A 24,605-nucleotide genomic window follows, 5' to 3' on the forward strand; every position below is an offset into this window, starting at 1 on the left:
AAATTGTGTTAGGTGCTAATGTGAAGCTAACGCAGCTTAAAATGACGAACTGTAGTAAGATGCTGTGGAAACTGACAAATTAGCGTGCTAATCTGGGCGCTAAAAATCTTTGTATTTTTTGTGAGGGGCATCTCAAAGGGCGGAGAATGGGCATTCCTACACTAAATCAGGGGTGGGAAACTGCACGGGGACACCAGGAAATTCTTTTTCACTGAAAGGGTGGTTGATCGCTGGAATAGTCTTCCACTTCAGGTTATTGAGGCCAGCAGCGTGCCTGATTTTAAGGCCAAATGGGATAGACACGTGGGATCTATTCACAGAGAAAGGTAGGGGAGGGTCATTGGGGTGGGCAGACTAGATGGGCCGTGGCCCTTATCTGCTGTCTATTTCTATGTTTCTAAACATAAAATAGAGCAAGAAACATCGTTATTCACATTGTCAAATGTGACTCTGACAAGAGGTCATGGACTGAAACTGAGGGGCACCAGGCCCAGGACAAATATTAGGAAGTTCTGTTTCGCACAACAAGTGGTGGACGCTTGGAACGCTCTCCCTGAGGAGGTTGTGATGGAGACCAGCATTCTGGGTTTCAAGAGCAAGTTGGATGCACACCTTCTTGCAAATCACATTGGGGGATACGAGTAAACAAGGTTTCTCAGCAGGGAACACCTGGCTTGGCCTCCGCGGGTGCGGGTCGCCGGACTGGATGGACCTAGAGTCTGATCCGGCAAAGCCATTTCTTATGTTACCCCCTCTCAGATTCTATATATCGTGCCCAGATTTGCGCACATCTGAGATATGCACACAACTTAATTGATTAACGAGCTCTTAACTATCGATAATTGGATGCTAACAACCAATTATTGCTGAGAATTGATACCGATTAAGACTTTGACACACATCTGGCTGTGCGCTTTATTCTATAATGCTGGTGTGGTCTACATCTAAAAGCGTGTATCTCAAAAGGGGGCATGGCCATGGAAGGGGCATGTCAGGGGTTGTGTGCGTTACTGAATAATGAATCAGTCAGCCCAACTTGGGCACCAGTATTTATGCCAAGTCTTAGCAGGCGTAAGTCTGGCGCCCAGAGTGAGGGCAGGGGAACAGGCACTAAGCGCAATTCTATAAAGGGCACATGCCCTTTACAGAATCATGCTTGGCGCTAATCTTTTTCAGCACCTTTATATGGAATCCAGCCCTTACTGCATTCATATTAACACACGCTAACTGGTTAGTTTCAAGTTTCAAGTTTATTAATATGTAATATACCGACCATCAATTGGTATCTAGCCGGTTTACAATAAAATATTAAAAATAGAAATAAAAGATTGTAGCACTTATAAAGAGAAGTAGTAGAGGTGTACAATTAATGACATAGACAGGACATACTTGAGAGTGAGGATAAAGGAGGAGGGGAGGGGTAAAGTTACATAATAGATGAGGAAGAAAGGAGGGAAAAAAAAAAGATTGAATGAAAAATGGAGGGCGAGGATAAAACATTAGGAATGGGATCGCTTCATAGAAGCGGTTGGTTGAATGGGAGAGAGATAATTCAAGAGCAGTTGAAAGCATCTTGAAATAAGAAAGTCTTCAAGCTTATCTTAAATCTATCGAGCTGTTTTTCGTGATGGAGATGAGATGGTAAAGCGTTCCATAAGGTAGGGGCAACTACTGAAAAGTTTGATTTCCTAGTGTAGAAGAAATCCTTTATGGAGGGAATGGAAAGGAAGTTCTGTTCTGCAGATCTAAGCATCCGTGTAGGGCGTTGTGGAATGAGGAGCCTATCAAGATAGGAAGGTTGGTGGGAAAGGATTACCGTGTGAGCTGTTACTGCTTACAAAATAGGTGGAGGTAAGTACTCATGTGGTAATTTTTTTTTTTTTTATAATGGTCACATTAGTGGCGTAGCCAGTGGGAAAATTTTGGTTGGGCCTAAGGGGAAAATGGATGGGCACTGGATGTGTTCTCCATCCCCACTGTCCCCCCTAAGCACCTGAGCTGGCGGGTATCCCTGACTGAAGATCTTCCGGAACGCGCCAGAAACCTGCATTCAGTGTGGCAATCAGCAGCTGCTTTCTAAGCTACCAATGCTGGCACACCTTTACATACTTAGGGCTCCTTTTACTAAGGTGCGCTAGGCCATCATTGAGCTGGCGTTAGTTCTAGAAGCATAGCGCGCGGTGTAGTGCAGTGTAGTGCGGTGTAGTGCGGTGTAGCGCGGTGTAGTGCGGTGTAGCGCGGTGTAGTGCGTGCGCTAAAGACGCTAGCGCTAGTGCCGTGGGTGTCGCGGGGCAAGAGGGCTTGGGCTCCCTCCTGCCCGGATCGTTTTAAGGTGGGGGGGATTCTGTAACCGGTGTTGTTTTTGACAGACACCGGTTACAGAATCCAGCTTTTAGGCGAAGGACTGGCTCCTCCTTCGCCTAAAAGTCCTTGTGTTGGACGTTTGGGGCTTAGGCGTTTTGGGGGTTCATTATGGGGTATAAGTGTAGACGTCGTGGGGGGATAAGTGTAGACATAGTGGTGGTCTGAACAGCTGAATGTAGAGGCAGGCCATTATCAAAAAAGGATGTTTTTTTGGTTATGGGCATTTTCCCTGCTTCTCCTTTCAACATTTAAGGCCTTAGGCCAAAAAGGGACTTAGACATTTTTTTTGATTATGCCCCTCCACGTGTTTAAAATCTGTATAACTCTTTGCATATATAAGACTGACTTCTCTTGACATTTGGCAGGTCTAGTCTTCATTCCACTTGACATTAGAGCATGTGCAGCTAGAAAGACAATCTGATTTACTAAATTGATTTACTAAATTGTGATAAAAGGAGCCCTTAGTTTCTGTGCATGCGTAAAAACTGAGCATGAGCAGAGTTCCAGCATCAGCAACTCAGGAAGCAGCTGCTGATTGCCCAACTGAATGTAGGAATTTCTGGGGCTTTCAGGGAGATCTTTAGCTGGTGAGGCTTGGGGGAAAAACCCACCAGCTACTTCATCAGAGTGCCGCTGTTGGGCGGGCCGGAGCTCAAAGTGGGTGGGCCTGTGCTCACCCAGGATCACCTATGGCTACGTCACTGGACCATACATAACATTAGCGCATGGTCATTAATACAAAAAAACAAACAAACATTGGCCATTTTATGGCTGTAGTAAAAATGGCCTCAGTGTGCAAGAAAAGCCGGCACATGGACACGCTATGGCCACTTTTTCACAGCATAATAAAAGGACCCTTTAATTTGGCAAAGGACCTAATTTTATTCATTTATTTGGATTTAGCTCAGCAACTCAGGAAGCAGCTGCTGATTGCCCAAATGAATGTAGAAATTTCTGGCACTTTCAGGGAGATCTTTAGCTGGTGAGGCTTGGGGAAAACCCACCAGCTACTTCATCAGTGTGCCGCAGTTGGGCAGGCCCGAGCTCAAAGTGGGTGGGCCTGTGCCTGCCCAGGATCGCCTATGGCTACGTCACTGGACCATACACCATACATATCATTTGCGCATGCTCATTAAAAAAAAAAAAAAAAAATAGAACATCGACCATTTTATGGCTGTAGTAAAAATGGCCTCAGTGTGCAAGAAAAACCGGCAGATGGGCACTATGACCACTTTTTTCACAGCATAGTAAAAGGATCCTTTAATTTGGCAAAGGACCTAATTTTATTCATTTATTTGGATTTAGCTCAGCAACTCAGGAAGCAGCTGCTGATTGCCCAACTGAATGTAGGAATTTCTGGGGCTTTCAGGGAGATCTTTAGCTGGTGAGGCTTGGGGGAAAAACCCACCAGCTACTTCATCAGAGTGCCGCTGTTGGGCGGGCCGGAGCTCAAAGTGGGTGGGCCTGTGCTCACCCAGGATCACCTATGGCTACGTCACTGGACTATACACCATACATATCATTTGCGCATGGTCATTAATACAAAAAAACAAACAAACATTGGCCATTTTATGGCTGTAGTAAAAATGGCCTCAGTGTGCAAGAAAAGCCGGCACATGGACACGCTATGGCCACTTTTTCACAACATAATAAAAGGACCCTTTAATTTGGCAAAGGACCTAATTTTATTCATTTATTTGGATTTAGCTCAGCAACTCAGGAAGCAGCTGCTGATTGCCCAAATGAATGTAGAAATTTCTGGCACTTTCAGGGAGATCTTTAGCTGGTGAGGCTTGGGGAAAACCCACCAGCTACTTCATCAGTGTGCCGCAGTTGGGCAGGCCTGAGCTCAAAGTGGGTGGGCCTGTGCCTGCCCAGGATCGCCTATGGCTACGTCACTGGACCATACACCATACATATCATTTGGCAATGATCATTAATACAAAAAAAAAAAATAGAACATCAACCATTTTATGGCTGTCGTAAAAATGGCCTCAGTGTGCAAGAAAAACCGGCAGATGGGCACTATGACCACTTTTTTCACAGCATAGTAAAAGGATCCTTTAATTTGGCAAAGGACCTAATTTTATTCATTTATTTGGATTTAGCTCAGCAACTCAGGAAGCAGCTGCTGATTGCCCAACTGAATGCAGGAATTTCTGGCGCTTTTAGGGAGATCTTCAGCTGGTGAGGCTTTGGGGAAAACCCACCAGCTACTTCATCAGTGTGCCGCAGTTGGGCGGGCCCGAGCTCAAAGTGGGTGGGCCTGTGCCCGCCCAGGATCACCTATGGCTACGTCACTGGACCATACATAACATTAGCACATACATAACATGATCATTAATACAAAAAAAAAAAAAAAATAGAACATCAGCCATTTTATGGCTGAAGTAAAAATGGCCTCAGTGTGCAAGAAAAACCGGCAGATGGGCACGCTATGGCCACTTTTTTCACAGCATAGTAAAAGGACCCTTTAATTTGGCAAAGGACCTAATTTTATTTATTTATTTATTTGGATTTAGCTCACACCTTTTCCGGTAGTAGCTCAAGCTGAATTGCATTCAGGTACATTAGCTATTTCCTTGTCCTTGGAAGGCCCCAAATCTAATTTTGTCCCTTCCCCTTCTTACCTCCCTTTTACTTTTATTTTGACTTTGATGTAATTTTGAATCTTTCCCTTCCCCAGTACCTTTTGTATCAATTTTGTCCATATCTTTGCCCTTGTCATGTTCATTATACTGCCCCATTTTACTTTTTATTTCTTTTTTTTTTAAATCTCCTATTTTAACAATTATAAACCGTCCAGATATTTGTTTGATAGTCGGTATATCAAACTGTAAATAAACTTGAAAACTTGGAGATCATGGAGGGTTAAGTAAGGAGAAAGGAGAAGCCGTGAGATCTGAGCTTTCTCATCCCGGTGCCCTAACCACTAGGCTCCTCTTCCTCTCAGCACCAGTGGGAATCTTGAGCAAAATGCTTGTTTAATTAAGCTGTACATGATCACTAGTGCCTTCTAACTTACCAGCTGGGGTTTCCATTTATAGACAGTGAAAATGACTCAAGTGCTGCATATTAATATATTTAAAACATCACATGTAGTTTAAAAAGGTTTTGATCATAAAGTACCATTACTTAGGGCTCCTTTTACAAAGGCGTGCTAGCGGTTTAATGCACCTAATACCGCGCGCTAAACCACCGGCCACGCTAGCCGCTACTGCCTCCTCTTGAGCAGGCAGTAGTTTTTAGGCCAGCGCGAGGGTTAGTGCGTGATGAAAAGTCGTGCGCGTTAACCCCGCCAGCGCGGCTTAATAAAAGGAGTCTTTAGTTTACAATAATTTCTAAACAAATATATAAGGAAAGATTGCAGAATTTGAGATGTTTTGCAGTGTAAATTTCAGGATATTAATATTTCAGATACAAAATATTAAAAACAGAAGCACCGCCTTACTACTGTAATTCTCTCCTAATCAACATAACTCAAAAAGAAAATAGACGTCTCCAAATCATCCAAAATACATCTGTCAAATTAATTCACAATGCAAAGAAATTTGACCATGTTACCCCCTTATTAATCAAATCACATTGGCTTCCCATAACTCATCGAATTACCTTTAAAATTTTATTTTTGGTTTACAAAAGGCTGACCTTTAACGAACCCCAATATATTGCAAAAATGATTGTCCCATACAAATCCTCTCGTCCGTTAAGATCCTCTTCATTACAACTGCTTTCAATCCCTTCGCTAAGAATCATAGGTACAAGACGAAATGATATGTTTTCTGTGAAAGCCCCTACATTATGGAACTCCCTTCCTAATTATATTAAAAACGAAACAGACCTTGTCACGTTTAAGAAAATTTTAAAAACATATCTATTTCAAGACGCATTCGATTCATAAAACATAACATTTTAAGTTTTCACATTCTTCTTATATCATCTTAACCCATTACTACCCAATGTGCTTCCCTTTTGATGTTAATTTCTATCATAAAACAAAATTGTAACTTTTCCCCTTCCTTCCCACCCCTTCTTGTTAGTCCAACATTGTATGTCTTTTAATTGACTTTTGTAAACTAAATGTATTACCACAATCTGATGGTTTTTATACTGTACATCGCTTAGATATTGTTATAAGCGATTCATCAAATAAAGACTAAACTTGAACTTGAAACTTGAAATTTAGTGTATTTTTATGAAACCCACTTTGCGCTACTACTGAGAAAGGTCTGGTTTCAATCTAAAATTTCCCCTTTCCCTACTTAGGTGGTAATGATTTTCAGTTGCTACCAACTTAGACCAAATTTAACACTGATGACTTAGGGATGAAAGGCTCCTTAATTTTGAATTAAATCAGTCTACTTATTGCGTACCTACATTCATGATTTTATCTTTGTATTACTTGGTTGTGGTATATACCAAAAGTAAGATTATCATATGCATTCTTTGCCACAATAGAAGCTATGATGAAATCTGTGTAATAATTTTGAAGACAGAAAATGTATGTGTGTCTTTACAGATTTTGAAATATAAATAATAAAAGTGATCACAAATATGATATATCTTTGTCTTTATTTAGTGATTTAAAATATATGCTGTTTATGTCTGTACAGTGCTTCAAGTTGACTTAAATAAAGTTCTATAAAATAAATAAAGAAAAAAAACATTTATATTACACTTATACACAGGTTTAAGCAAATTATAAAGAAACATCAGATACAGTAAAAATAAAACATACCATATATACTCAAATATAAACTGACCCAAATATAAACCCAGGTAACTTTTTCCCCCCCAAAAAAGGGGGAAAAAGATTGACTTGAATATAAACCAAGATTAGAAATTTGGGTCATCATGGTGAGCCGCTCTACAAAGACTAGATGTCCTTGCCATAAATTTTAAACACATTTATTAACTGCTGTCCTACCTTCCCCTCTCCCAGTGACTCATGAAGCTGCTCTCCTTTGCCCCTCAAAAAGATTAAACTCATCAACATAATTATCCATGTTCCATTCCTTGTTAGATCAAACTGTAAAACTAATCTTTTTTAAAAAATGCATCTTCCTTTACAGTAAACACTGCAGCACATGCATCCAAGGAATTGTAATCAAACCAAAGAAAGCCTTGATTCTCCTGATGGGATGTGGCCTGTGACACATTGAGGAGCAGGCATCCGTAATGAGTGCATGAGCTGGGCTCTGCTTTAAATCACATTTGATTCCCTGCTGGCCTCTGCTTTCTCTCCAATACCATATATCTGGTTTGAAAACTATTAAATTGGTTCTAGTTTAGGGCGCTTTGCTCTGCTAAATCTGAGACAAGCTGAATTATTTTTATTAGGCCAAACAGAAAAAGTCCTTTGATTTCACATTTATTATTTTTTAAGATGAAAGTGTTTTCCATCCAGGTTTCTAACTGAAGTGGCAATTAGCATATGAACACATATGCTGACCTCTCAATCCTTTAACCCCCCCCCTCCCCACCACACACACACACACACACTCCTGAACTGGCATTACACTTTCTGAAAAAGCTGCCAGAGATCCTCCAGGTTAGGCTGATGTGGGGCCTTGAGCATTTACGCAAACTCAATTCCTGCTGGCTCCTGCCCTCTCCAAGAATTTCAGAGAGGGTGGGAGCCAGCAAGCCTTGAGCACATGCAATTGCTCAAGACTTCAACAGGCACATCAGGGAGGATCGCTGATAGTTTTTTCAGTGCCAATAAGTGCAATGCCAGCTAGGGGTGGAGGGTGGAGGTGTCGAGGTGCATGACAGCATCTTGAGGAGAGAGGAGGAGGGGGGAAGGTAAATTGCAGTGCGCCGATAGTTATTTGGGGGAGCGGCACAGCATTGTGCAGGTCAATGGGGAGGACTCGAATATAAACTAAGATCCCCATTTTTGGGCCATTTTTTTGGCCCCAAAATCTCAGTTTATATTTGAGTATATACGGTAAATAAATACACTAGAATATGAAATATGAATAACATGTACATACAAAACATCACCATCTACAACCACAAAACTCATACACACTAGAAATGGGCTTAGTCTGTGGCATACCTGGCGGGGCGGGAACCCTCTGACCGGAGCACCCCTTCTTCCAGGCAGTGGGAAAGTGTGTGGATCAGTTACAGGGTTTCAGGTTGTCTGCACGCGGCTGTTAGCTCTATTGGCCCCCTGCCCTGGAACAGGAAGTTGACGTCAGAGGGGGCGGGGCTGGCAGACCCACGACTGCTCCAGCACTCCCAAGCTCCCTGCACCTAAGGCGTACCGGTCCCCACCCTCTCTTGATACGCCACTAGTCTTAGCACGCAGTAAAGTCCTGAGTCAGCACATGCTAAGCCTATTTACTAGCACACTTTAGTAGACATACCCCTCTGATTTCTTATAGTGAATTCTTTTTTTCTCTCATTATTCCACTTGTGATATCAAAATATTTCTATACATATTCATTTACATTAAAAATGTGGAGTGTATTGTACAGATCCGTGAAAGAAGTTACTACTTCAATGGATTTTTATTTGCAATTTTTAGAGAACAGAATAAGAAAATTATAGAAAGGTATGAAGACTTTAACAAGGCACTATCCCCCCCTTTTTACTAAACTGCAATAGCGGTTATTAGCGCAGGGAACCGCGCTGAATGCTCCGCGCAGCTCCTGATGCTCATAGGCACTCTATGAGCGTCGGGAGCAGCGCGGAGCATTCAGCATGGCTCCCTGCGCTAATAACCGCTATCGCAGTTTAGTAAAAGAGGTAGGGGGTGTATTTGGCAGTATTAAACCACTTAAAATTCAGAATCATGCATTTGATGTTTATATATTTGATGTTATATTAGAAAGAAATTCAAGTGATGTATTTAATATCAACTGTTTTATTATTTGTACACTTGATGTAAGGTTAAAAATGAATAAAGAATTTAAAAAAAAGAAAGTATATTTGCAAATGGTGCGAGGAGGGTTTAAAGTTTATTGTAGGTTTAATTAATAGAAAATAATATTTATATTTGTATATTTTTGATTAAATGCTAAAGGAAAGGGTGGGTGGGAAGGGAATAAATTTGTATATTTGATGTTATACTAGAAAGAAATTCAAGTGATGTATTTAATTTCGAAATGTTTTATTATTTGTACACTTGATGTAAGATTAAAAAATGAATAAAGAATTTTTAAAAAACCCCAAACTAATTATACAAATTATGGTTGTGCAGAGGAAAGGTCTTATCAGCTTTCACCGTTTGAGAGGCCCTTCCCTTAACCCGGGTTGGGGGGGCATGAACGTAAAAACGGCTTCTGCCAAATCGAAGGCCGAGGCCTCGATGGTGGCAGCAGGCCCCGCCGGGGCAAAACCGAAAAAAGAAGAAAAAAAGAAAATTCTTTTTTTTTTTTTTTTTTAAAATAAGAAAAAAGAAAAAAAGGAAATACAATTTCCAGAAAGGTTTACGCGAGCGGGAAGGCGAATGAGGAAAAAATTTTCAACAGCCGTTGAAACTAAGAAACTGGGGACCGCGCGCCTCTGTCGGGCGGGAAGGCACTCGCGCGTGCGCGGTGCGGCCTACTAGAACTTTCCAAGTTCTTAGAGTGCAATCACTCTAAAATTGTCCGTACCGGGGCTCCGTCGGTGCCGTCACCCATCAGTCAAGAATATGCTGCCTGCTTGTCCTGGGATAAACACATTTACCTTATCAATAGACAGTGAGTGAGCCTAAGGGCTCCTTTTACAAAGGTGCGTTAGGGCTTTAATAGCGCGCTAGCGGAATAGCGTGCTAGCCACTACCGCCTCCTTTTAAGCAGGCAGTAGAGTTTTTCGAGCGCACGCTAATCCAGTGCGTACGCTAAAAACGCTAGCGCACCTTTGTAAAAGAAGCCCTAAGTATGATAGTACATGGTTTTTAAGAATGCCAGACCATCTGATTGAGATTCACTGCATAGCTTTAGAAAACACTTTTGCTATTTTATTGCTGATACAAATAATCCATAAATTATTATAAAGTGTAGCCAGACTCAGTTCTCTTAATCTACAAGAAGCGGAGAATATGAATTATTTTCATGATCTCTGTGCATGTCATGTGCTCTTTTATGTGTTTGGCTGTCACTGGAGACCTTATGTAAGCAGTAGCAGGTAAAGAGTAGAGGTATGTGTGAGCCTATACAAACTGATTTATAGTAATCTCAGAGCATCTCAACATAAGCTCACCATCTGGAAGTGTGTGTTTTAGGCCTTCAGTGCTGGGAAAGCAAAACAAGAAATCTGAATTTCAACACAAATGCAAGGAAATCAAAACCAGACTTTCAAGGTCCCAAATCAAACGATAATAGAAATGTGGACTGATTCTATGAGTTAAAGTTCATCAGGCTGCTATGCTGACCAGTCTACCAACAATCCACGTCAGAGAGAGAGAAAAAAGTGCTGTTCATATATGCTAAGTGCTTTTTACACCAGAACAGTCAGAAAACAAATACATTGAGTTTTTATTTTTACTAGCTCAGCTAAAATCTGTGCCAATCTAAAAAAAAAAAGGAAAATCCTCTTTCATGCCCTTGTTTTGGCAAGACATAGAAACATAGAAACATAGAAACATAGAAACATAGAACATAGAAACATAGAAACAGACGGCAGAAATAGACATCTGCCAAATAGACATCTGCCAAAGTTCCTGGACCAGTTTACACTTTAAAGATCAAGAGGGACATTTTTTTTAAAAAGTCTAATTCCCCACCCCCACCCCAAAAAAAAGTCCAGCTCATACCATCCCCCCCAAAAAGTCCAGCTCAAAGCCATAATCAAACAAGAAAACAGATTTTATGTTCTATTATAATAAAGATTGTACACTTCTCCGTATTCGCTGTGATAGGGGATTAACAGAACCGCAAATATGTTTTCATATGTTATTTGCTGTTTTCTATTAAAAACCATCGTGAATATGGTGAAACCGCGAATAACAGGGTGGGAGACCTGGCCTGTTCCTGAAAGAGAGGCATAACACGGTGAAGAAAGTGCTGGGAATCGGCGATTTTCTCTGTAAATGCTTGGAATCAGCGATTTCTCTATGCAAGCTGATGTAATTTAGGGGGAGGAGCCAGAAAGCTAAAAACCGTGAATAATCAAAACCGTGAATGCTGAAACCGCAAATACGGAGGGAGAAGTGTATTGTATTATTATGGTTCTGAGATGGATGTTTTTGCATTGAAAATGTCCAAAATGAATAAAAGTGAAACGTCTGACTTTTGAACGACAAAGGCATCGTTTTCAAAACTATGGCCACAGAGACATCCCTGTAGAACAGAGGAATAGCTTAGCAGTTAGTTCATTGGACTGTAAGGTAAGGGACACAGGTTCAAAACCCTCTATAACTCTTTTTTTGTAAATGGGGTTCCTTCAGGACCTGAATGTACACCCCTTCAATAACCTTCAGGTTTGCAGGTGTCTTACATATTTAGATGCAGTCGTTATTTTTCTGTTTCTGGAAGGTTTGGATCTATTTTTTAAAAAACAAAGCCTGTTTTTCTTGGTTCACAGTACATTGTGGTAACCACTAGGCTAAGCCTCTTGCTGTCTCCTGCTTTGTTCAGAATGGCCCTAATACTGTATCTGTAGTGACATAGTGTGGTTTTCCTATTCACTTTCACTTTCAGGGGAGGGGACAATGACTACTGGGAAATTACGGAGTGACCGTGCCTCAATCCTTTCAGTGGTCAGCTGCTCAATTAGAGTAACATTTTGTAACTTGAATGTGACTGAAACAGGTCTAGATTTTAAAAATCCATCTTTTTAGACATGGCCATTTCTTTGCATTCGAAAATCCCTTTTGGACGTCCTATTTTTGGGTTCTGTCTAGTCTTCCCCAAAACGTGCCTACAACACCTTTGCTATTTGAACATAAGAATAACCTTACTGGGTCAGAAAATGGTCCATCAAGCCCAGTAGCCCATTCTCATAGTGGCCAATCCAGGTCACTAGTACCTGGCCAAAACCCAAGGTGTAGCAATATTCCATGCTTCCAATACAGGGCAAGCAGTGGCTTCCCCCTTGTCTTTCTCAATAACAGACTATGAGCTTTTCCTCCAGGAATTTGTCCAAACCTTTCTTAAAACCAGCTATGCTATCTGCTCTTACCACATCCTCTGGCAACGTGTTCCAGAGCTTAACTATTCTCTGAGTGAAAAAGTATTTCCTCCTATTGGTTTTAAAAATATTTCCCTGTAACTTCATCGAGTGTCCCCTAATCTCTGTAATTTTTGACGGAGCAAAAAATCGATCCACTTGTACACGTACTACTCCACTCAGGATTTTATAGACTTCAATCATATCTCCTCTCAGCCGTCTCTTTTCCAAGCTGAAGAGCCCTAACCGTTTTAGTCTTTCCTCATACAAGAGGAGTTTACCATCTTGGTCACTCTTCTTTGAACCTTTTCTAGCGTCACTATATCGTTCTTGAGATAAGGAGACCAGAATTGAATGCAATACTTCAAATGAGGTCGCACCGTGGAGCGATACAGGGGCATTATGACATTTTTAGTTTTGTTAGCCATCCCTTTTTTAATAATTCCTAGCATCCTGTTTGCTTTTTTGGTTGCCGCCACACATTGGGCGGAAGGTTTCATCGTATTGTCTACAATGATAACCAGATCCTTTTCTTGGATGCTAACCCCCAAGATGGACCCTAGTATCCGGTAACTGTTATTCAAGTTATTCTTCTCAATGTGCATCACTTTGCATTTGTCCATATTAAATTTCATCTGCCACTTGGACGCCCAGTCTTCCAATTTCCTAAGGCCTGCCTGCAATTTTTCACCATCCACATGCGTTTTAACAACTTTGAACAGTTTAGTGTCATCTGGAAATTTAATCATTTCACTCATCGTTCCAATTTCCAAATCATTTATAAATAAGTTAAATAGCACCGGTCCCATTACAGACCCCTGCGGCACTCCACTGTTTACTCTCCTCCATTGAGAAAAATTACCATTTAACCCTACCCTCTGTTTTCTATCGGCTAACCAATTCCTAATCCACAACCGAACTTTGCCACCTATCCCATGACTCTTTAATTTTCTCAGGAGCCTCTCATGAGGAACTTTATCAAAAGCTTTCTGAAAATCTAGATACACTATATCAACCGGATCACCTTTATCCATATGTTTTTTCACACCTTCAAAGAAGTCGAGCAAATTTGTGAGGCAAGATCTCCCTCGGCTGAACCCATGCTGACTCCGTCTCATTAAATCATGTTTGTCTACGTGTTCCACAATTTTATTTTTTATAATCGTTTCTACCATTTTGCCCGGCACCGAAGTGAGGCTTACCGGTCTGTAATTTCCCGGATCTCCCCTGGAGCCCTTTTTAAAAATCGGCATAACATTGGCCACCAACCAACTTCAGACTTCCCAAAATCAGGATTTCGATGGCTTTAGCAGATAGATGACTTTTTAGGCATTTTAAGATGTCCATCTGTTTTGAAAACGAGCGCCCAAATATTCTAAAAGCACCAAAAATGAACAGCTTTTTATTTGTTCTCCTAAAAGGCTGTTGCCTGACGTTCTCAAAAAGCAGTTGTAGAAGATCAGCTTCTTGTTTTCTCCTATCCACACATTCCATAAAAGGAGGCTGAAAATTACAGCTTCATACCAAGATTCTTCCAGAGAATATCTATTGCCAATCAACAGGTGCCAGAATGTTAGCAACATCTGGCTTGTCCCTTCTCCCTCCACGAAGCTCAACGAGGAGGAGGCTGAGCTAGGAATCAAACTCGGACCTCCCACTTGGCATCCCACAGTGCTACTAAACAGCCTGACATTTGGCCAGCTCTGAAGCTTAGACTTAACCACATTCAATGTCTAAAGTATAATGCCATATGCAGACTTCTAGAGACAAGCACAATGCGTATGCAGCCTAATGTTTAATGCATTTGATATACTACCTTTCTTGAAGAAACGAAGCAAGGCAGTTAACCGGGTTGATTTTAAACATATATATATATATATATATATATACAAGTGGTACCTTGGATTATAAACATAATCCGTTCCAGGAGCATGCTCGTAATCCAAAATGCTCGTTTATCAAAGCGAGTTTCCCCATAGGAAATAATGGAAACTCACTTTGATAGGTTCCCACCCTCCCTCCCCCGAGGCCAGCAGCGCTGCTCCCCCCCCACGAGAATCGGCATTGCTCCCCTCAAAGGCCTCCCCCCGTGAACCGGCACCCTCCCCCCCCGCGATCCGGCACTCCTCCGCAGCCATCGGGCACCCCCCCCGCCGCCATCGGGCACCCCCCGCCGCGACCTGAGGTCCCCCCAACCCACCCGAACCCTCTTCTTACTTTGATGTAGCCTCCGCACCGGCACCAGCATGTCCTGTGCTGTGCCGGTGCCCGAAAATCTGCCTCCGGTGCTGGGCCTTGAGCATGTGCGCATGCTCAAGGCCTGAGAGTTCACGTTGGACGTTCGACGTGAACTCTCAGGCCTTGAGCATGCGCACATGCTCAAGGCCCAGCACCGGAGGCAGATCTTCGGGCACCGGCACAGCACAGCTCAGGACATGCTGGTGCCGGTGCCGAGGCTACATCAAAGTAAGAAGAGGGTTCGGGTGGGTTGGGGGGACCTCAGGTCACGGCGTGGGGGTGCCCGATGGCGGCGGGGGAGTACCGGATTGCGGGGGGGAGGGTGCCGGTTCGCAGGGGGGGCGCTCGCAAATCGAGGCGCGCTCGGTTTACGAGGCACCAAGTTTGCAAATGTTTTGCTCGTCTTGCAAAACACTCGCAAACCGGTGCACTCGTAAACCAAGGTACCACTGTATATGCAGATGACATGACTGTCATTCTTCTGGTATCCCAATTATGGTCAGAGGCATTATCTAATATCCAAATATGTGTGAATACTATTGAAGATTGGGTCTGCTCTCATTGTCTCAAATTAACTCCCTCTTTTATGAAGCCGCGTTAGGCTTTTTTTTATCGCCAGCCATGGCTATAAAAGCACCAAAAGAACAAACCAGGGGAAAACAAAATCACAGATATAAATACAACAAAACAGAATGGAATTGTCCAGATCAGAATGATGTGCACTAAAAAAAGTGTCCTCCAATTCATCTGATAATGTGAAGATCTTTATTTCTCCAATGTCACAATGGTACATTCGAACGATTCTATGACTCAATGACTCGACATGTACATGTTTCGGCCAAAAGACCTGCCTCAGGAGTCTTGAGAATCACGAATGATGATATACAAAGAATGTTACCACTCACATAGGTTTTTCCCAATAGGGAATGTTTTAGCTTTCGAATTCAACTAATGCATTAGTCGGTACACAGTTGAATTCGAAAGCTAAAACATTCCCTATTGGGAAAGACCTATGTGAGTGGTAACATTCTTTGTATATCATCATTCGTGATTCTCAAGACTCCTGAGGCAGGTCTTTTGGCCGAAACATGTACATGTCGAGTCATTGAGTCATAGAATCGTTCGAATGTACCATTGTGACATTGGAGAAATAAAGATCTTCACATTATCAGATGAATTGGAGGACACTTTTTTTAGTGCACATCATTCTGATCTGGACAATTCCATTCTGTTTTGTTATAAAAGCCCCAAAACTGCCAGTGATAAAAAAAGCCTAATGCGGCTTCATAAAAGGGGGGTCTATGTATGAACAAAACCAAATTTTGATTGCTTAACCCCTCTACTGACACAGAATACGAGTATATTGATAATAAAGTAGAAGTTTTGATGGTTATTAATTTCCTTCTTCAATCTAAAATTTTGAGAGTTGAAATAGACAATTTATTAACATTACATGGTCATATTCAACTGGTAATTAAAGCTTCTCTTTACAGTTTGAAAAAAATGAAAAACATTAAAAAAATGATTTTACGCCCAAGGTATTTAGATTTTGGTTCAATCATTAATTTTCGGTAAGCCTGATTATTGCAATCTTATTTCAGCCACTTGCACCAAATCATTGATTGGCCGACTGCAACTGCTTCAAAATGTGGTGACTTTGATTCACTGCAGGCTTTCTATCTTAAGTTGCATTAAGAACATAAGAACTGCCTTCTCCGGATCAGACCCATGGTCCATCGAGTCCGGCGATCTGCACACGCGGAGGCCCAGTCAGGTATACACCTGATGTAGTTTTAGTCACCCATATCCCTCTATGCCTCTCGTAAGGAGATGTGCATCTAATTTGCCTTTGAATCCTAGCACAGTGGATTCCTTAATAACCTCCTTTGGGAGAGCATTCCAGGCGTCCACCACTCGCTGCGTGAAGCAGAACTTCCGGACATTTGTCCTAGACTTGTCCCCCCTTAGCTTCAAACCATGTTCTCTTGTCCTTGTCACGTTGGACAATGTAAATAATTTATTTTCCTGCTCTATTTTATCGATGCCTTTCAGTATTTTGAACGTCTCGATCATGTCCCCTCGCAGCCTCCTCTTCTCAAGGGAGAACAGTCCCAGTTTCTTGAATCGTTCCTCATATTCCAAGTTCTCCATATCTCTTATTAGCTTCGTTGCTCGTCTCTGCACCCTCTCCAGCAGTTTTATATCCTTTTTTAGGTTTGGAGACCAATGTTGGCTTCCTGTGGCAGACAGAATGCAGTTTAAATGAGGTGTCATGTTTTTTTTAAAATTTAGGCAGGCAAAGCTCCTTCATATCTGTCAGACATGGTAGTTTTATTGCAGACTTTGCCCCTCCTTTACTAACGCCTAGCGTGGGTTTCAGCGCCGGCAGTGGCGGTAACTGTTCCTACACGCATAGAATTCCTATGAGCGTTGGAGCAGTTACTGCCGCTGCCAGTGCTAAAACCCTTAGTAAAGGAGGGGGTTTATGATTTCTGAAATTCCCTATGGGCTCCTTTTTCTAAGGTACGCTAGCGTTTTTAGTGCTCGCACACGATTAGCGTGCACTACAGCGCGCGCTAGCCAAAAAATTACCGCCTGCTTAAAAGGAGCTCATTTTAGCGCACGCTATTCCACGCGTTAAGGCCCTACCGCACCTTTGTAAAAGGAGCCCTGTGTTTACGATTTTAAAATTGATTAAGCAGCTTTCTTCTTCTGCCCAAAATCATATTGTTGAGTTACGGAATCATCTTCCAGATATAATAAGATCTTAGAGAGGGACAGATTCTTCAAACTTTCAAAACATATAAGAACAAGAGGGCATTCAGAAAAATTGGAAGGGGACAGATTCAAAACAAATGCTAGGAAATTTTTCTTTACCCAGCGTGTGGTGGACACCTGGAATGCACTTCCAGAGGACGTAATAGGACGGAGTACGGTACTGGATTTCAAGAAAGGATTGGACAAATTCCTGCTGGAAAAATGGATAGAGGGGTATAGATAGGGAGCTACTGCGCAGGTCCTGGACCTGTTGGGCCGCCGCGTGAGCGGACTGCTGGGCATGATGGACCTCGGATCTGACCCATTGGAAATATGTTGTTATGAAAAATAAGGAGATATATGTAATAGGATGGGATATTTATTGTTGTGCATTACTGGGTATAATAAAATGTTTAAAGTGTTTGAGGAAGAAGGATGGGGGGAGGGACAGATTTCATGTCAGATTAATTGTATTATCAAAAAGGGATGTATAATTATATATAAATTTGGAAGGAATATTTTATTGATATGGAAAAGGGTGGGAGGTGGGGGGAATAAAAACATGTATAATAATATTATTTAAGAATGCCAAGTGTGTTATGTAAATTAATTGTAATAATACTGTACACTTGTTGAAAGAAATAAAAAGGAATAAAGATTTAAAAAAAAATAATAATAATTATTGTAGATGCCGATGGATGTTAAAAACGTATTTAATGGCAGATATTTAATTTGCAGTGTTGTTATTATAATGTGCTGTAATTCCTGTATGAATTAATTCAGCTCTTAGTCTGTGGAAGGTATAGACGGAATATAAATAATGGCATAACATAACCACCAATTCTCATAACAGGACAGCAAGAGTGAAGGAAGTATAAGAATAAGAGGCTATGGAGATAATACACGGGAGAAGAATAAAGAGTAACCAGTCCATGTGAGCAATCTCCATGACTCAACAGCAAGCCTTCAGAGATATCTTGAATTTCACAAAAAGTCAATTCAAGCTGGAGTAAAGGTGGCAGAAGGTCTTGGGTGGTATTGAGATGAGCCCTTGATAAAGGAAGAATGTAGAATCATTAGGTGACGGCGGAGCAAAAGAGTCGAAATGACAATTGAATATGCATGAGACATATTTCCATGTACTCCACCCATGGACTATTGCAGATCTGTCTCATGGATAATCATTGTGGATATCCTGAAAACCTGACCGGCTGGGGGTGCCTCCAGGACCGTGCTTGGGAAGCACTGCTCTAGGACATACAATATGATGATGATAACAATAATAGTTTAAACCCGCTTAGATTAAAGGAAAAAAATGGATTAAGAAAAACAAATTCAGAACAGATGTCATTTTAATGCAGAAGATAGAAGGAAAACACTAGGGCTATTTAATTGCCAGTTACATATCTCTGTCCCAGTGGGAAATGGAGTGCCACTGCCAAGAAATAAGCCTTAATGTACAGAATGGCTTTCATTCTTTACTTATGGGCAAAACAATTTCTCATTTTATCAGAAAATATTGTAAATACCCACTGTTCATCTGTTGCTTTTCTTCCACTCTTTTCTGCATATCTCAAAAGACAGCTCTGTTCTGACGGGCAGGGGAGGAGAGAGCTGCCTGAGACTGTTTATACGTTTGAAACTTATGCAACCAGATGACCTGGTGCAGACCGGTGCTAAAAATGATGCCAGACTCTAGATTTTGTTGAAAAGTGGGGGAAAAAAACAGGAAATCAAGTTGCTCGTGATTTTGTTGGTGTTTTATCTGACACAGGTTTATTTCAACACATTTCCCTTCCCACTCACTCTGCAGGCTACACCCTTGACTCACTAATCAGGTCGCTGGAAGGCTCTTCTGTTATTTCTGGAATTTGCTCCTTAACCTTTGCATGGACTGATCATAGTTTAATTTCTCCTTTGCTCTTCTTTCATCTTCTCTCTCCCCACACAAGTCATTTGGGAAAATTAGGGATCTGGACAAAGACTCTTCTTTCTCATCATAATCCTTTTCTCTCCTTAGCATTTGACAAGCAATAGGAATACTGTAATATGCTACAGTCAGTGGCATAGTAAGGGGGAGGGTGGTCTGCCTAGGACACTGTCTCCCTCGCTCCTTCCCTGCCTTCCCACTACCTTGCACGTGGGCCTCTTCCCTTCCACCGTACCTCTTTAATGTTTGAGGCGCGAGCAGCAACCCCAACCTGCTGCTGGCGCCAGCGTCATCTCTTCCTCTGACATTACTTCCTGGACCCGCGTCTAAGAAGTGAAGTCAGAGAAAGAGCCGACGCTGGTGCCAGCAGCAGGTTGGGGTTGCTGCTTGTGCCGTGAACGTTAAAAGCGTACAGGGGAAGGGAAGGGGCACAGGCATGCATGGCAGGAGGGAGTGGGGAAGGAACGAATGGGGGTGGGGCAGGGAAGAGGGCAGGGAAGGAATAAATGGGGGTGGGGAGGCAGAGAAGAAGGTGGGGGAGAGGTATCACCGCCCCGGGCACCTTTCACCATCGCTACGCCACTGGCTGCAGTCTATTTTTGATAAGGTTGCTCCCAGTGGCATAATAAGGGATGGGGACAGACCACCCCAGGTGCCTTCTTCTCAGGGGGGGCACTGGCGCCTCTCCTCCTCTCTGCCTCCCACCCCTTCCCACATACCTCCTTAAGCATTCGCCAGTGCGAGCAGCATCTTCCACATGCTCCTTGCGTCAGCCTTGGCTCCCTTCTGATATCACTTTTGGTCGCAGAACCAGGACATGATGTCAGAAAGGAAGCCAAGGCCGGCTCACGCAGCAGATGGAAGATGCTGCTCACGCCGGCGAACATTTCAAGATGTACGCAGGGGGCGGTGGGTGCTCAAGCGGCAGGGAAGAGTTGGAGGGGTGCATGGCGCAGCGATGCAGGGTACCACCGCTCTGGACGCTAACCTCCCTCGCTACGCCACTGGCTGTCCCTGTTCAAAAGCTCACTCTTTGATATGGTCAATCCCACTAATGGCCTCCATCTCTTAAAAAAACAGCCGTGTCATCATCTTGAACATTGTTGTCAAAAATTGAAATCTCTTCGAAGTCTGTAGGCAGCCTCCCAGAAAATATGTGTGGCTGAAGCCGGGAAGAATTATTTCCTGCATTTAATTAGGCAAGATACCAACCCCTCAAAGCTTTATAAGATCTTTCTTCAAGTAACTAATCGTAAGAAAATGAGTTGCCATACTGGGACAGACCAAAGCTCCATCAAGTCCAGTATCCTGTTTCCAACAGTGGCCGATCCAGGTCACAAATACCTGACAAGATCTCAAAAGAGTAAAACATATTTTATGTTGCTTATCCTAGAAATAAGCAATGGATGTTCCCAAGTCCATCTTTATAATGACTTATGGACTTTTCTTTTAGGAAATTATCCAAACCTTTTTCAAACCCTTTGTCCCATTTGCTTTTTTAAAAAAAATATTTTTATTAAATCTTTATTCATTTTTTTAATTTACATCATGTGTACACTAAACAAACAATTATAGTACATCATCACTTGAAAAATCTTCTATATATAAAAAATAAGGAACAACAACTATTACAGTAACAACAACGTAATAGTAAAACTAATTGGATTTGATATTAGAATAATTCCTCAAGCCAGGCACGCGATACTGTTTCTTTTGTATAGAATTATAAATTGATTTCCTAAAGTTCACTCATAAATAATCTTGGATCACACTATAGAGGACTTGAGATTGTCCGACTAGAACTTTTTCTTTCTACATCATGTAAATGATTTTCTTATAATTTTGTGTTTGATCTGACAATCTTTCTGTACAAAATGTTTTGATTTTGTTAAGAATTTTAAAACGATAAAGAATAAAAAAAAAAAAAAAAGAAAAATCTTCTATAACAATCTTTCAAGAAAAATTTAATTCCCTCCCCCTTCCCATATTCAAGTAATATACATCATTTATGACTTATCCATTATCTCCCATTTGCTTTTTACAGACACATTTGCTACAGCATTTAGTCAAAAAATAAAAATAAAAATCCAAGGTATTCAATTGTGACCTAGTGGTTAGAGCTACGGTTTCAGCACCCTGAGGTTGTGGGTTCAAATCCTGCGCTGCTCCCTGTGACCCTGGGCAAGTCACTCAATCCTCCATTGCCCCAGTTACATTAGATCGACTGTGAGCCCACCGGGACAGATAGGGAAAATGCTTGTGTACCTGATTGTAAACCGCTTAGATAACCTTGATAGGCAATATATAAATACTGTACCTAAAATAAATAATCTTCTGTTGAGAAACTGGACCTTTTTCCTTCTTCCACCTTTGTTTGATTGTCTCTTTCACAGTTTAATTTACTAAGCTGGTTCAAATTGTCTAAACTACTTTCAACTGTTAGCTGTTCTACAGTACCTCTCCCATCTTCTTTAATCAAATGCTTTCATATTCCATTACTTCCTTTTCCCCCCACCCACCCTTTCTCCCTTGGTAATACAGTACCTTTCTTCCACCTTCTTTCAACCTTGCATCTTGTATTGTCTCCCCCCAAAAAGAGATTGCATTTCCTTTCATACTTTATTTTAGACTGTAAACTGCCCTGATTGTGCAACAGAAGAGCGGTAGAAAGAGAATCAAACAATAAATACTGAGTAACTTTTGTTTAATCTACAATAGAGAATGACACGGTGACAAAATTCATCACCGTCCCCGTCCCCGCGGATAACCGCAGGAAATAATCCCATGTCATTTTCTAGTGTCTATTTCAACCTCAGCCCTTCTACACCAGCATTCTTCAAAGCAAAGCTTGCGGGTCAGTGGTTGTGGCCATTCATACTTTGATTCTTCCCTCTCTCCTTAAAGAATGACATGAAGATGGTTTCCTGCGGTTATCCGCGGGGATGGGAACGGTGATGAATTTTGTCACCGTGTCATTCTCTAATCTACAACTGTCATAAGCCTTTGTACTTGGATATCTCCCTCAGAATGGCAATCTGCTGTTATTTTTCCACACTTAAAGGGTGCTAAGATTGTCCCCACTGGTTCTCTTAACTACCAGTCTATTTCTCGGCTTCCCCTTTTTTCCAAGCTTATAGGGAAGTTGGTAGCTAATCAGCTTAATCTGGATATGACAAATTGCTATACGCCCAAGGAAGATGAGTTTCAGGTTTCATTGTTGTACAGAGCATGCTTTTTTTTAATCTCTTACTGAATTTTTTTTCACATTGATTGGATAGAGAAAATGGAACCTGTATCCATTTGAGTGTCATCTACAGACCAACAACAAAATGTTATGGTACCTACTTCATCTAAAATCTGAAGTGCTAGGCTTTCCGATACGTCCCTGGGCCACTCTTCTTCAATATTAAATGAGGGAGCTATGGGAAAAAGTGGTTTAGCTTCCTCATCCTCCTCAGAGTCACTAGAATGAAGACTCTCTCCACTAATAGTGCTCATTTTTTAAAGATGTCTGCAAAGAGAGAGAAATAACATTTGTATTCATTATAAAAGGCAACAGGGAATAAAAGATCAAGGAGAAGAGACATAAAGGGAAAATGTTATAAACAAGAGGATGTGTAAAAAGTATTGCATTGACACAGAAGTCTGCCAGGCACTGTTCTTAGGTTCCAACTACTGGAGTTGCCGCTAAAGCCCACTCTAGCCTATCCGAATCCGTCTTGTCATCTGTGGGACACAGACCATAAAAGTCTGCCCAAGCACTGTCCTCATGTTCCAATTACTAGAGTTTCTGTCAAAGCCCTCTGCAGTCTTAAACTAGATTGCCATACAGTGGACACCGGTTTAGGATTGGAGAGGGCTTTGACGGAAACTAATCTGAAGGTGAGGACAGTGCAGATGACATGATGGATTCGAGTAGGCTGGAGTGGGCTTTGACGGCAACTTCGGTAGTTGGAACCTAAGAACAGTGCCGGGCGGACTTCTACAGTCTATGTCCCAGAAATGCCTATGAAGGACAATGATCGAGTATTTTATATCTCTTTCATTGTAGGTTTAATCATGAATTGATAATGAGCATGACTGGGCAGACTAGCTGGACCATTCAGATCTTTATCTGCCGTCATTTACAATGTTAACATGTTACTACGCACACACGCTTCTAAGCCGTGGTATAGTAAGGGGGGGGCGGTCTACCCCAGGTGCTGTCTTGGCGCCAGCACTCGTCCTCCTCTCTGCCCCCCCATTCCTCCCCCCCCCCACTACCGTGTGCACACGCACCTTCCCTTCCCTCGTACCTAATGTTTGCGGTGCAAGCAGCAATCCCAACCTACTGCTCGCACCAGCATCGGCTCTTCCTCTGATGTCACTTCCTGGACCCGCACCTAGGAAGTGATGTCAGAGGAAGAGCTGACGCTGGTGCAAGCAGCAGATTGGGGAAGGGGGTACGGGGGAAGGGAAGGGGTAAGGGACGGGGCGCACACACGTGGCAGGAGGGGGCAGGGAAGGAGCGGAACGGGCAGGGAGGGGCAGAGAAGAGGGTGGGGTGGAGCGCCACCGTCCCAGGCGCCTCTCACCCTCGCTCCACCACTGCTTCCAAGTGCAGGTTTCAGGAAATTTTCAAAATTAAAGTCCGTGTGTACTTCCATTTTGAAAATTACTCCTGGGAATTTGTGCACGGACATGTACACCTGCTCTTTAGCACACACCAATGTTCTGGATGAGTTTAGGTGCACCAGATGCAGAGAGAGGCACCACAAAGCAGACCAGCAGCTGTCGAAGTTTGCAGTTGATTATAACCGCGTTTCACCTTAAAAGGCTGTGTCAGGGGTAGAGCCTTGTGGTTCATGAGCTTCTGGTTAAAAGCTTTATGTCTTCAGTGCTACTTGGAAATTATTCAAGGCTATTCTGGCTCTAATTTCACTGACTATATTTATCTATGAAACACCGAGGAAGGCTAAAGAGTTAAATAACTTGTACAGAGTACCAAGGGCACAAACAAATCCTTGTCAAGTACACAAACATCTATACTTGCTGCACAGAAACTTAGGCCTACCAAGTCTGACTAATAATTTCACTCCTGGTGCAAGGCCCCAGGCCTCAGATGATCACTAGCTTTCCCCTCACTTCTTCTCTATAAGGGATCCCAGGCTTTCTAAAATGCCAATTCTTTTTTTGTGCCCATCGAGGACACTGGGAAACCATTCCCTTTCAG

At 42.2% G+C, this 24,605-nt stretch overlaps 1 protein-coding gene across 3 annotated transcripts in view; it reads right to left on the minus strand.

The window, feature by feature from the left end:
* The window catches only part of CCDC146 (coiled-coil domain containing 146), a 190,127-nt gene that overhangs the window by 154,525 nt on the left and 10,997 nt on the right, over positions 1-24,605 (minus strand). For all 3 annotated transcript variants that reach the window (XM_033959108.1, XM_033959109.1, XM_033959110.1), the window contains exon 2: positions 22,739-22,904. In XM_033959108.1, coding sequence (XP_033814999.1) covers positions 22,739-22,891 — 153 coding nt within the window. In that variant the 5' untranslated portion in view covers positions 22,892-22,904. The remainder of the gene's footprint in view (positions 1-22,738; positions 22,905-24,605) is intronic.

The sequence above is a fragment of the Geotrypetes seraphini genome, chromosome 9 (genome assembly GCF_902459505.1).
Source record: "Geotrypetes seraphini chromosome 9, aGeoSer1.1, whole genome shotgun sequence".
Lineage (NCBI taxonomy): Eukaryota > Metazoa > Chordata > Amphibia > Gymnophiona > Dermophiidae > Geotrypetes > Geotrypetes seraphini.